At 37.0% G+C, this 12,906-nt stretch overlaps 1 protein-coding gene across 9 annotated transcripts in view; it reads left to right on the top strand.

Moving 5' to 3' along the window:
* The window catches only part of EPB41L5 (erythrocyte membrane protein band 4.1 like 5), a 177,888-nt gene that overhangs the window by 80,843 nt on the left and 84,139 nt on the right, over window positions 1–12,906 (top strand). The window contains exon 17 of one of the 9 annotated variants that reach the window (XM_037049879.1): window positions 611–1,087. The exons of the other annotated variants lie outside the window; for them this stretch is intronic. Coding sequence (XP_036905774.1) covers window positions 611–791 — 181 coding nt within the window. The 3' untranslated portion in view covers window positions 792–1,087. Of the gene's footprint in view, window positions 1–610; window positions 1,088–12,906 lie in introns of those variants that run through there. 9 annotated transcript variants of the gene reach the window in all.

Raw genomic sequence — 12,906 nt, 5'->3', positions numbered from 1 at the left:
ATTTCATTCTGAGCTCCTGTGAAATTTGATTATAGAAGGAACAGTGGTTCTTTATTATAATTGGGAACTGATATAAAATTAGATGTCCTCTGAGGATAGACTTTAAAAAATGCTTATTCTGAATTTTGTTTCTTGGATTTCAGTTTTGTGAAACCACTTAATGTGGGAAGTAATTTTTACAATTGCTCTTTTTTACATGTGCTTTTGTCCTTAATGTAAAATTGCCCTATCAAATATTTGAATTGTTAGATTATAATATTTTTTCTTCTCATTAGAACCTCAAACAACATTTCTGCTTTGATTTTGGTAGCAACATCAGGGACAGATAAAGAGTGTCTTGCTGTCTGTGAAATTTCTTTTTTATTTAATCACTTAACAGACTGATTACCTATACATATCTCCATGTAGACATTTTCCATTACATGTAAATTTGTGGAATTTCCCTACCTTTGTTTTTCGTGAATGAATATGCTTGCATGGAGATCTCAATAACTGCTTGTAGTGGTGCATGCTGGTTGCATTGTCTTTCTCCTTTATTACCTCTTGCACACCAGTTTTCTCCTATTCCTATTGACTAACTGTGCTCCCCTCCCACTCCCCAACCATCCAGGCTGTCTGCTGCCAGTGACTGCAGTCAACGTGGTGGAAACCAGTGGAACACAAGGGCCTTGTCCCCACCCCAGCCTGTACATAGAAACTACACTGTCTTTGTCCATGAGCACAGTGTGAAGAATGCAGGAGTCCATCATGATGTTCATTTTCCCAGCCATTCAGCCATGACTGATATATGAGTGTTAAGCCTCTTAGGCATTAGGACTCTTTGTCATGAAAGTTGATGGTATATGTTCTCTAGTGTTTATAGAGAACTGATTACTTTAGGACAATTTAGAAGTTATTTTATAGTGAGCCGCTAGTTGTGTGATGGTTTTAATAATTGAATTCTGTGAAAGGGAAAAGGATCTGAAGAAGCTATATGCTATCAATGATAATGACAAATGTTTTTGTGTTAAAGGGTATGTATATCATTGTAATTTTGGAAAGGTTTTTCAAGATTTTAACATGTTAATGCATACCTTCTCGTGGACACCTTATGAGTTATGTGTTTGTAAACAAGCTGCCCATTTTCACCTTGCTCTGTGCTATCCAAATAGATTGAGGTTAAAAGAATTGGACACTCACAAGGTAGCATGTCCTGGCACAATATAGCAGCCTTTAGTGATATTTTTTCTACAGTGACCCATACCTTAATTTCAGTTAAGTGCCTGAGATTTTATGCTTTTAATTAATATAATGTTTTATTAAAACACTTATTTTTTAATAAACAAGTATTTTAACTTACCAAAAGTTCTAGAAATCACAGTAATGTGACACATGTAGAGAGAGAAATCTGAACTGTTACTTTTGCATAAATCACTAGTTAACCAGTGGTTAACTGAATGGTTCCATTACCATTGAATGGTTGTACAAATGGAAAATGTATTCACTTTAGTCTTTCCAATTTTTTAAATCTCATACATCTGATAGATTGTCCAGGTTTGCAACAGCCTCATAATCTGGTCCTGTACAACCTTTAAAATAAAATTCTGAAGCCAAAACTATATCACTTTTAAATGGATTGTATATGTGCTATTTTCGGTCCTCTGTGAACTCCAAAATGTAATTATCCAAGCTCTTCAGTGTAATTCATAGAGCCAAATTAATGGGGAAAAGCACATTTCTGATGTAATGGGAATTGATATAAGGGAAGTATTTCCTTTGATTTTTTTACAGTTTTTAAGAATTTTAACAATTTTCGAATTTTTGAACTATATGAAAAGTAATTTGGAGATATAATTTGAGAATTCATAACACTTCAAGGTAATGAAGCTTCATTATAAACAGCTTAACCAGATTATCATCCTACTCACCAACAGTCTCAGCACTCTCTGCTAGGTAAAAATAAAAGTTTCAAAGGGCTTTATTAGTGGACTGTTGGTTGCAAATATAATATAACTTGTTAATAGGAGACATAAGTTAGAAGAACTAAATAATATTTATAGGCAGGTTTTCATCATATATGTAAGTCATGTATGGTCAAGGCATTCTTTAGTGCATCCTCTAAATATAAACAGATCCATATCTTAAATAGCCCAGCTCCCTACTACATAAGTCTATCATTATTTATTATACTTAAAAAATGGCCATTGCCCTGGCTGGTGTGGCTCAGTTGATTGGAATATCATACCATAAACCAAAAAGTCATGGGTTGGATTCCTGGTCAGGGCACATGCCTAGGTTGCAGGTTTGGTCCCTGGTCGGGGCACATACAAGAGGCAACTAATTGATGTTTCTCTCTCACATTCACTTTTCTCCCCCTTTCTCTTTCTCTCCCTTCCCTTCTCTCTAAAATCAATAAGCTTGTTCACAGGTGAGGATTTTTTAAAAAAATGGCCACTAATGTATATCCCCCCCTGAATATTCTAGACTTTACATACCTTGGATTACAATTGTCAAGTATTGTTGATGGTGGTATATTTTTAAAAGAAAGGAATTTGAGTCATAACATTTTAAACATAGAAACCCTGGTTTGTGCCATTCGAGGAAAGACTTCATGGGTGTGAATATGATTAAGAACCTACCATTTCTGTGATAGAAGTGAATGAGGCATAATAATAACAAAGCTTTTCTGGTCTCTTAGAAAGTCCCAAGGCTTGACTTCTTTCACTTTAAAATTAATCTTGAAATATGAAGGGCAGTCTCATAGGATTCTTAGCAGAACCCTAACTTTGGGAAATATGGGAGGATTGTAATTAAAGAGTGAAATATTCAGTTTATATTGAAAGTGGTCATATCTGTACTTACAATTTGAATTAATACTGTTACATTTAAGTGATTGAAAAATCACATGATTTTTCTTTCTTTGAAAACCTTAATACATAATACTTCATTTGTAAATTCCTGGTAATAGGCACTGGGTTGGAGGGATGATGGAGAGAGAAGGCAGCAAAGGAGGTGAGCGTAAGTGAAATGATAAGTCTGGATAGTAGTAGAATCAAATTTGTTTATATTACAAAAGTTTCCATATGCTCCAGATTTCATATTATATATTGTGAATACTTCTCCTTGCCTATATTTTCAAGATGGATATTTATGTTTCTAGAGCTGTGAAGAATAGGTAGCTCAACCTAAATTAAATATATAGTCATCAGTCCTGGCTGATGGATTGAGAGCCAGGTGGCTCAGTGGATTGAGCACTGGCCTGCAAACCAAAAGGTCACTGGTTTGATTCCCAGTCCGGGCACATGCTTGGGTTGCAGGCCAGGTCTCCAGTAGGGGGCATGCCAGCAGCAACCACACATTGATGTTTCCCTCCCTCTCTCTCCCCCTTACTTTCTCTCTAAAAATAAATAAATAAAATCTTTTAAAATAAAAATAAATATATGGTCATCCACCTATTTGTACTCTATTTTATTGTGCTCAAAAGGCCAGTGCTCATACATCCTAGATTAGAGAACTAATATCACTATCCTGTTGATCAGAGGAAGCCATCACCACAAAACTTGAGGATCATCTGATTCACCTTCCATACCTTGGCTAATTTTATTTACCACAATTAGTTTTCATAAATTAGGTTGATTGTGTTTCAACCTAATGGTTATTGAAAGGAAAACTTACAAACACAACAAAGCTAGTGACCTTCACACTTTCACACATGAAAAATAAAGCTTTTTAAAAAATCATTATTTTTTTTGCTAGTAAAAACACTTTAACAGTATTACCATTTCTGATCATCTAACTTTTTTGACCTTGATAGGGTAATTATAGATATACTTTTAAATGAATTTACAGAGAAAAACTGTCCTACTATGTATATGTGTATATCTTAAAAAGCAGCTAGTATACAAACATTCTAAAATTATATCAGTATAATTCAAATAATTTTTTTGAAAGAGGGGGCTTTTTAAACTTATTTAAATTGTTGATCCAGAAAATATTATATATTTGGGTGAACTTTATTGTTAAAATTATTCATGGTGTAATAGGTACCATGTAAATATGTCAAGATGTAAAACAAGTGTCTCCTGAATGTAGGGTGGGGAGGCAGCTTGTTTCATAGGATAAAACAATTAGCTGAGCCTTACTTAGAGTAGTTTCTCTTATTTACTAGATTTTTGCATATTTACTTGGTTAGTGTGGTAATAATTATTTTGATTATCAACTTTGCTTTGTCACTGTTATATGTCCTGATATGTCATGCATTTCTTCTTTCCATCTTGCCAAAACAGGAAAAACGATGAAGGGGGTAAGGAATGGAGAAGTATGGTATCTTTGGGTTTCAGGAGGAAGAATGTTGTGGAGACAGTTGGCTCCACAAGCATAAGAAGACTACTTCTGAACTTTGATCCTTTTAACTTTCATATGTATTCACAAACGTAAACTGAAAAAATTGAGAAATGACTGTCCTACGTTAGGGCAACATCTTTTGGTGGTGGAAGTGGTAATCCTTTGAACCATGGTACTTTATCTGTTTTGTTTCGGATATACTCTTAATTTCTAAAACATACTTATTGCTTTGAAAGGCCATTATTTTTTGTCTTAGGCTTTTGAATATTGGTTTTGAAAATAAATTCAAGTTCTTTTTATCATTTTGTATGTAGGATACATACATTTTGCAAATCCATGTATACTTGCATTATACATGGATTTGCAAAAACAAAATCATCTTGCACCATTAACACTTATTCTTTTCACCACCACAAATTTCCTATATTTTAATATAAATTACACCACAATTTAATAACAATTATTTCTTGCTCCTGGAATTGTTGTGAATGCTTGCATATGAGATGCTTTTACATAAGAGAGAATTTGAAGGTGCTTTTGAGTTGGGGAAACCTCTGTCTCTGTTCCTCTCTCTGTGTGTGTCTCTCTGTGTTCCTCTGTCTCATGTATAAAATGTGATTTGTCATATCCTTTCTAGATGCAGGTGAGTCCTGTGAATTTATAGTATTTTTCCTCAGCTCCATTTTTTTTGAAGAGCATAAAAAAACTTCTCATCCTCTGTTTATATATTGGGTTGGCCAAAAAGTTCATGAGTTTTTTTTTCTACAAATTGGCTGTATTGGCACTTAGTTGTCTTTAATGTCATCCAAAACAATTTTTCTAGATTGTATTGTGACAGCTGTCATACCAGCGTGCATTAAATGATCAGACTTCCATCCAAGATGGAGGTGTAGGTAGACACTGTGACTCTTTGCACAACCAAAAGAAGGACAACAACAGATTTAAAAACAAACAAAAAAAAAAACCCAGAACTGACAGAAAATCGAACTGTAAGGAAGTCTGAAAACCAAGGAATTAAAGAAGAAACATTCATCCAGACTGGTAGGAGGGGTGGAGATGAGCGGTCTGTGGAGAAGACTTGTGGACTGGGCAGTCCCACATTCAAGTGCAAATAAACTGGGAGGAACAACTAGGGAGCGGGATAGACCATGCAACTCAGGGTTCCACTGTGGGGAAATAAAGCCTCTGACTGAAAACTACTGTGGGGATTGAGGCGGCAGTGGGAGAAACTCTCAGCCTCACAGGAGAGCTCATCGGAGAGAGCCACAAGTTCCTACAACATACACAAGCCCACACTGAGAATCCACACCAGAAGGGCCCAATTAGATTGTGGGTAGTGGGGGAAGTGACTGGAAACTGGCAGAGAGCAGAACAAGTGGCACCCTTCCTTTTCAAACCCCTCCTGCACATACAACTTCACAATGCAGCCACCTGGGTTGCTCTGGTGAACACCTAAGCTTTTGCCCCTCATACGTAACAGGTGCAAACAGACCAAAACGTGGTTCAATCAGAACAGCTCAAATCTCCAGAGCCAATACTTCTAAGTGACAAAGAGCCAACCTATCAGATGCACAATTTAAAACACTGGTGATCAGGATGCTCACAGAACGGGTTGATTTTAGTTGCAAATTAGATGAAAGAATGAAGGCTACACTAAGTGAAACAAAGCAAAATGCACAGGGAATTAATAGTGATGGAAACAAAACAGACTAAAATCAATGGAGTGGACCAGAAGGAATAAAGAAACAACCAAACAGGAAAGAATGAAGAAGCAAGAATTCAAAACAATGAGGAGAGGCTTAGGAACCTCCAGGACATCTTTAAACATTCCCACATCCAAATTATAGGGGTACCAAAAGGGGAAGAAAAAGCAACAAGTGGTAAAGTTATTTGAATAAATAATAAAGGAGAACTTCCCCAAACTGGCAAAGGAAATAAGCTTCCAGGAAATCCAGGAAGCTTGGAGAGTCCCAAAGAAGTTGGACCCAAGAAGGAACACACCAAGACACATCATAATTCCATTAGCCAAGATTCAAATGGAGAGAATCCTAGAAGCAGCAAGAGATAAGGGGACAGTCACCTACAAAGGAGTTCCCATCAGACTGTCAGCTGATTTCTCAAAAGAGACCTTATATGCAAGAAGGGGCTGGAAAGAAGTTTTCCAAATCATGGAAACCAAAGACCTACATCCAAGATTGCTCTATCCAGCAAAGCTCTCATTTAGAATGGGAGGGCAGATCAAGTGCTTTCCAGATAAGGTCAAGTTCAAGGAGTTCATCATCACCAAGCCCTTATTATATGAAGTGTTAAAGGGACTTATCTAAGAAAAGGAAGATAAAAAATATGAACAGTGAAAGGACAGCAAATTCACAGTTATTAACAACCATACTAAAACAAAAATCGACACCTAAAATAGGAGTGGAACCATAGAAATGGAAATCGTGGAGGGTTAGCAACAGGAGAGTGGGAGGAGGAGAAGGTATAGAGACTAGCATAGATGGTAGGTAGAAACTAGACAGGGAAAGGCAAGAATAGTATGGGAAATGTACAAGCTAAAGAATTTTTGACACATGGACATGAACTAAAGGTGGGGAATGTGCCGGGGTGGGGGGGATGTGCTGTGCAGGGTGGAGGGGAATGAATGGGGGGAAATGAGACAACTAATGGCATAATCAATAAAAATATATTTTTTAAAAATAAAAGCATTTCCTGAAATTTTTTTCCCTTTAATCTTCCTTAATTTAATTATGACGTCTTGGTGTGTTCTTTCAGTCCACCCTGTTTGGGACTCTGAGCTTCCCAGACTTGTATGTCTATTTCCTTTACCAGATTGAGGAAGTTTTCCTTCATTATTTTTTCAAGTAAGTTTTCAGTTTCTTGGTGTTCCTCTTCTTCTGGCCCCCCTATGATTTGGATGTTGGAAGGCTTAAAGTTATCCTGGAGGTTTATAAGCCCCTCCTCATTTTTTGAATTCTTGTTTCTTCATTCTGTTCTGGTCGAATATTTCTTTCTTCCTTCTGGTCCAAATTGTTGATTGGAGTACTGGTTTCCATCCCACTACTGTTGGTTTCCTGTACATTTTCCTTCATTTCACTTTATCTAGCCTTCACTTTTTCACAATTTTTCCACCATACTCAACCAATTCTGTGAACATCCTGATTACCAGTGTTTTGAACTCTGCATTTGATACATTGGCTATCTCTACATTGCTTAGTTCTCTTTTTTGCATTTTGATCTGTTCATTCATTTGGGCCATATTTCTTTGTCTCGGCACACCTGTTGTGTCGTAAGGGGTGGAGTCTTAAGTATTCACCAGGCCGGGGCAATCCCCTGCTCTCATCTAGTCCCACTTTCGGTCACTTCCCTCACTTTCCACAAGTGGATTGTGCCCTTTCAGGTGCTGGTTTGCAGTTCGGTAGGTTTGTGTATGTTTTAGGTCCCTGTGGGTCTCTCCAACAAACTTTCCTGTGAGGCTGGAGGGTTCTGCAGTTTCCACACTGCCCCCAGATTTTTTAGCCTGGGGTTTTGAGTCTTCAGTTTCCCATGCTCACAGCCTGGGTTGTGCAGTCTCTCACTCCCCTGTTGTTCCCCTAGGCTTTTCCGTGCACAAATGTGGAATTGCCCACCCGGTCTTCAGCCGCTGCCTTGCCACATGTTCTTTCAGCCAGGTTGTCCGTCTCTGCCCCTCCTACTATCTCGGTGAATGTTTTTTTTAACTCCTTGATTGTTGGACCATGTAAATGCTTTCTGGCAGTTCTGATGGTTCTTTATTTTTAAATTTGTTGGCTTTGTGTGTGTGTGTGTGTGTGTGTGTGTGTGCGCGCGTGCGCATGCACGCGAGGAAGCAAAGTGTTTCTGCCTACTCCATCTTGGCTGGAACTCCTACTTTGCCTTTTAATTAGTGAGTTTATTCCATTTACACTTAGCATAATTATTGGTATATCAGAATTGCCTATGCTCTGGCTGGTGTAGCTCAGTGGATTGAGAATGGGCCTGTGAACCAGACAATCGCGGTTCAATTCCCAGTCAGGGCACATGCCTGGGTTGCAGGCCAGTTCCTGGCAGGGGCCAGTTACCAGCAGGGGATGCATGAGAAGTAATCATACATTGATGTTTCTCTTCCTCTCTCCTTTCCTTCCCCTCTAAAGATAAATAAATAAAATATTTTTTAAAAATAAAAGGAACTATCTGAGATTTCAATTTCTGTCTTCCACAGCCTCAATCCCTGTTGGTTTTGGAGAATTATCATCTTGCCACTGGGACCCTCTTCTGAGGAGCATAGAGTGGGTCTGGGACTCCTTGCTGATCTTTTATCTGCCACACATGGGTGTGGGATGAGTCTTTTCTGCAACCCCCCACCCATTACTGGTTTTGATTTGGTTTCTTTAATTCTGTAGTTGTAGGACTTCCATTAACTCAATTTCTGATGGTTATGAGTAATGGTTGCTCTACAGTTTAGTTGTAATTTTCATGTAGTTGTGTGAGGAGGTGAGCCATGTTACCTACTGCCATTGGTAACTTTTGACAGTTTTAATATTATATGCCTTGGAGAAGGCCTTTTTGGGTTGAGACAGTTTTTCTGTTAGCTTATTGTATCTGAGGATCCAAGTTTTTAGAGATCCAAGTTTAGGAAGGTTTCATCAATTATTTGTTTAAATAGGCTCTCTGTTCCCTTCTCTTGATCTTCATCTGGTATATCCATTATTTTTATATTGCTTTATCTAACAAAGTCAGATAATTTTTTAGAGTCCTCCCTTCCTTTGTTTTTCTTTCTTTTCTTTTGATTCTCTTCTTTGACTTGAGTCATTTCTAGATTTCTTTCTTTTATATCACTAACTCTTCATTTGGTCTGCTCCCTCTCCTAAGCCCTCTAGTTTATTCATTTTTTTTTTATTGAGTTTTTCAGCTCCAGGGTTTCTGTTCGGTTCTTCCTTCTAGTTTCACTCTCTTTGACAAAGTACTCGTTGATTTTATTTCTGAGATTATTGAATTGTCTTTTAGAGTTTTCTTGTACCTCACTGAATTTTTTCAAAACTGCAATCTTGATTTTTCTGTCATCTAAATCACATATTTTTATTTAACTTTATTTTCTGGAAATTTCTAATTTTCATTCAGAATTCCCTTAGTATCTTGGTTATTCGTTGTGCTTGATGGGGTTTTTTTTCTCTGCTTGTCATTTGTGTAAAAGAAAGCTGCTTTTTAAAAATAATTTTTCTTGCTTAACTGTGTTTTCGAAAAGGATCTGTCGTCACCTCAGCAGTGGAAAACACTTGGTGTTCCCCAGAGGTGGGGGTCCCCTTTCAGGCCTGGTCACTTCTGTCTCAGAATACCACTTGCCATGGGTTGGAAGGGGCAGGCTATGTGTTTCCTGTGTTTTCCTGGTACCGCCTTCCTGTAGCCAGAAGCCACAGCAGGTTGTTCTGAGTGGACCCACCTGCTACTACTAAGATGTGCAGCAATGTATGGAGGTGGGGAGAAGTGAGTTCAGGTGTCCTTGGTTCTTTTCTTCCTCATGGGTTTAGCTGCAATGAGTACCGATCAGTTAAGCTTGAAAGTTATTTTTCAGTCCTTTCACAACATGCCGAGAAAAGATTTTACTCCCTGGAGTGCCACAGGGGTGTGGTGTGGGCAAATTTCCCAGCTGTAGAATCTTTATTTGATTCTGTCAGGCTTTGGAGTGCTACAATATTTTTTGCATGTTTCTCTGCCCCTCACTCTGCCCAACCTCAGTGTTTGCCAGCCATCCAGGCTGGATTGCTGTGTCTTGCCCCTTTGGTCTGGTCTGCCGAGTGAGGGCTGCAGCCCAGCGCTTAACTACTCTTGTGTCCACTGGGTCTACAGCATATGCGGGGCTGCATGGCTCCTGTCTCTACATCTCCCTCCATGTCCCTCCATGTCCCATCCAGCTCAGACACACTCAACCTATATATCTCTCTGTGCGATGACTGGGATTTGTTTTTGTGTTTAAAAGGGGATCCTTTGTTGAATTGTAGCTAACTTGTAACTTCAAGGGGGGAGACTGAGGGGTCCATTCATGCCGTGGTGCTAATACCACTCTCTAAGATTTTTCTTTAAACAACTTTATTGAGATTTTTTATGTATTATAAAATTTACTATTATTAGTATAGAAGTCCATGGTTTTTAGAGATGTACAGAATTGTACAACAATTGTGGTTATTGTATCATAACCACAGTTTACGTTCAGAACATTTTCATCATCCTAAAAAGTTTCCTCATGTTGGACTGTAGATAAGTCATGCGCCTACCCTCCCATCCCCTCTACAAGCACTGATCTGCTTTCATTTTCTATAAATTTACCTTTTCTAATCATTTCCTACTAATGGACTCATACGAAATACAGAGTTTTAATCTGGCTTCACCTAGCAAAATGTTTTGATGTTCACCTATGTATCCTAGTTTATTTATGTTAATTACCTAATAATAGTCCCGTGTGTGGATATTTTACATTTTGTTTATCCATTCACCAGTTGGTGGAAATTTGGATCTTTTCTGTGTTTTGGTTACTATTAATAATGTTATGAATGTTACTGTATGTGTCTGTTGGACATAGGTATCATTTATTTTGGATAGATTCCTAGGAGAATTGCTGAGTTGTATGGTAAATTTGTATTTTGACTTTCAAGTCATTGACTATTTTTCCAGAGTGGAAATGCATGAGGATTCCAATATCTCCACATCCTCTTCATCACCTGTTATTTTCTACCTTATTATAGCCATAGTGATATGGGAACAGAATAGTGATATACACTGTGGTTTTAATTTACATTTTCCTGAGGGCTAGCAAGCATCTTCTGCTGTGCTTATCAGCTATTTGTATATTGTCTCTGAAATGTTTATTCACACATTTTGTCCATTTTATATGCTCTTTTTATTTATTGTTTTAAGAGTATTTTATATACTTTTAATACTAGTCTCTTATTAGATACATGATTTGCAAAAATTTTCTTTTAATCCTTGACTTACCTTTTCTTTTTCATAGTAGTGTTTTTTGAAGCACAAATATTTCATTATGATGAAGTCCAGTTTATCAAGTTTTTTTAATAGATGGTACCGTTGGTGTTATATCTAAGAAAGTTTTGCTAACTGAAAGTTACAAAGGTTTTTGTCCTTATGCATTCTTCAAATATTTACAGGATTAGCTCTTAATGCTTACATCTGTTACCCATTTTGATTTAATTTTTATGTATGGTATGAGGTAGGATATAAAATAATACTTTTCCATGTATATCTACTTATCTTAGCACCATTTCTTAAAAAGACTGTTTTCCCCATTATTTATGTTGGCAGAGTCAACCATAAATGTAAAGCATTCTGAACTCTTAATTCTGTTCTGTTGATTTACACACCTGTCTTTATGCCAGTACCACACTGTCTTGGTTGCTATGGCTTTACAGTAAGTTTTGAAATTACGTACTGTAAAGTAGTACACTACCATAGAGTACACTACCATAGAGTAGTGTACACTCTCTGACTTTGTTCTTGTTTTAAAATTGGTTTTGACTATTCTAGCTCCTTTGGATTTCCATATAAATTTCAGGGTCGGCTTGTCAATTTCTGAAAAAAAGCCTGCTGGGAATTTGATAGTCAATGCATTGTATTTATAAATCAGTTACAGGAAAATTGTCCTCTTGACAGTACTAAGTATTCCAGTCAATGAACATGAAATATATTTCCAAGTATTTAGATCTCCTTAATGTTTTTATTATTTTAAGTGTACAAGTCTTGCATGTCCTTTATTAAATTTATTCCAAAGTTTTCTTTTTGATGCGATTGTGAATGAAATAGTTTTAATTTCAATTCCCCATTGTTAATTGCTAGTGTATAGATATAACTGGTTTTTGCATCTTGATCTTGTGTACTACCTGGTGAGCCTAGCTGAGCTCAGTTACTATTCTCAAGTAACATTTGGTGGATTCCACTGCATTTTCTACATACAGGATTCTATAATCTGCACATAAAAACTCTTTTACCTTTTCTTTTTTAAGTGGGGAGCTTTGATTTTCTTTTTGATTCATTTCCTTTTTTTTCTCCTTATAATAGCTAGAACCTCCAGTAAAATGTTGAATAGAAATGGGAAGAGTAGACATTCTTATCTTATTTCTGACTTAAGGGAGAAAGCATTCAGCTATTTATCATTAAATGCAATGTTAGCTGTTGGTTTATTGTAAATGCCTTTTATCAGATTAAGGATGTTCCTGTCTGTTCCTAGTTTGTTGGAGAGTTTTTACCATCAATGGTGTTCAATTTGTCAGATGCTTCCTCTGCGTGTATTAAGATGATCATATGGTTTTCTTCTTTTAATATGGCATATTACATTAATTGATTTTGGAATGTTAAACCAACTTTATGTTCCAGGATAAATCCCACTTGTTCATGGTGGGCAGCCCTTTTTATTCTTGCTTGATTTTTTGCTGTGTCTTTAGTACCTCTCCAATATCAAGAGAATGATGGCCTCATAGAATGATTTGGGGAATGTTGCCACCTCTTCTACTTCTGAAATAATTTTTTGAAGATTGGCATTATTTCTTCTTTTAGATTCAGTAGAATTAATCAGGGTAGTCA

This window comes from Sturnira hondurensis, unplaced genomic scaffold, assembly GCF_014824575.4.
Source record: "Sturnira hondurensis isolate 20B ecotype Veracruz unplaced genomic scaffold, ASM1482457v3 Scaffold0006496, whole genome shotgun sequence".
Lineage (NCBI taxonomy): Eukaryota > Metazoa > Chordata > Mammalia > Chiroptera > Phyllostomidae > Sturnira > Sturnira hondurensis.
Note: the sequence above shows the minus strand (reverse complement) of the source record. Positions and strands in the feature narration are given on the sequence as shown.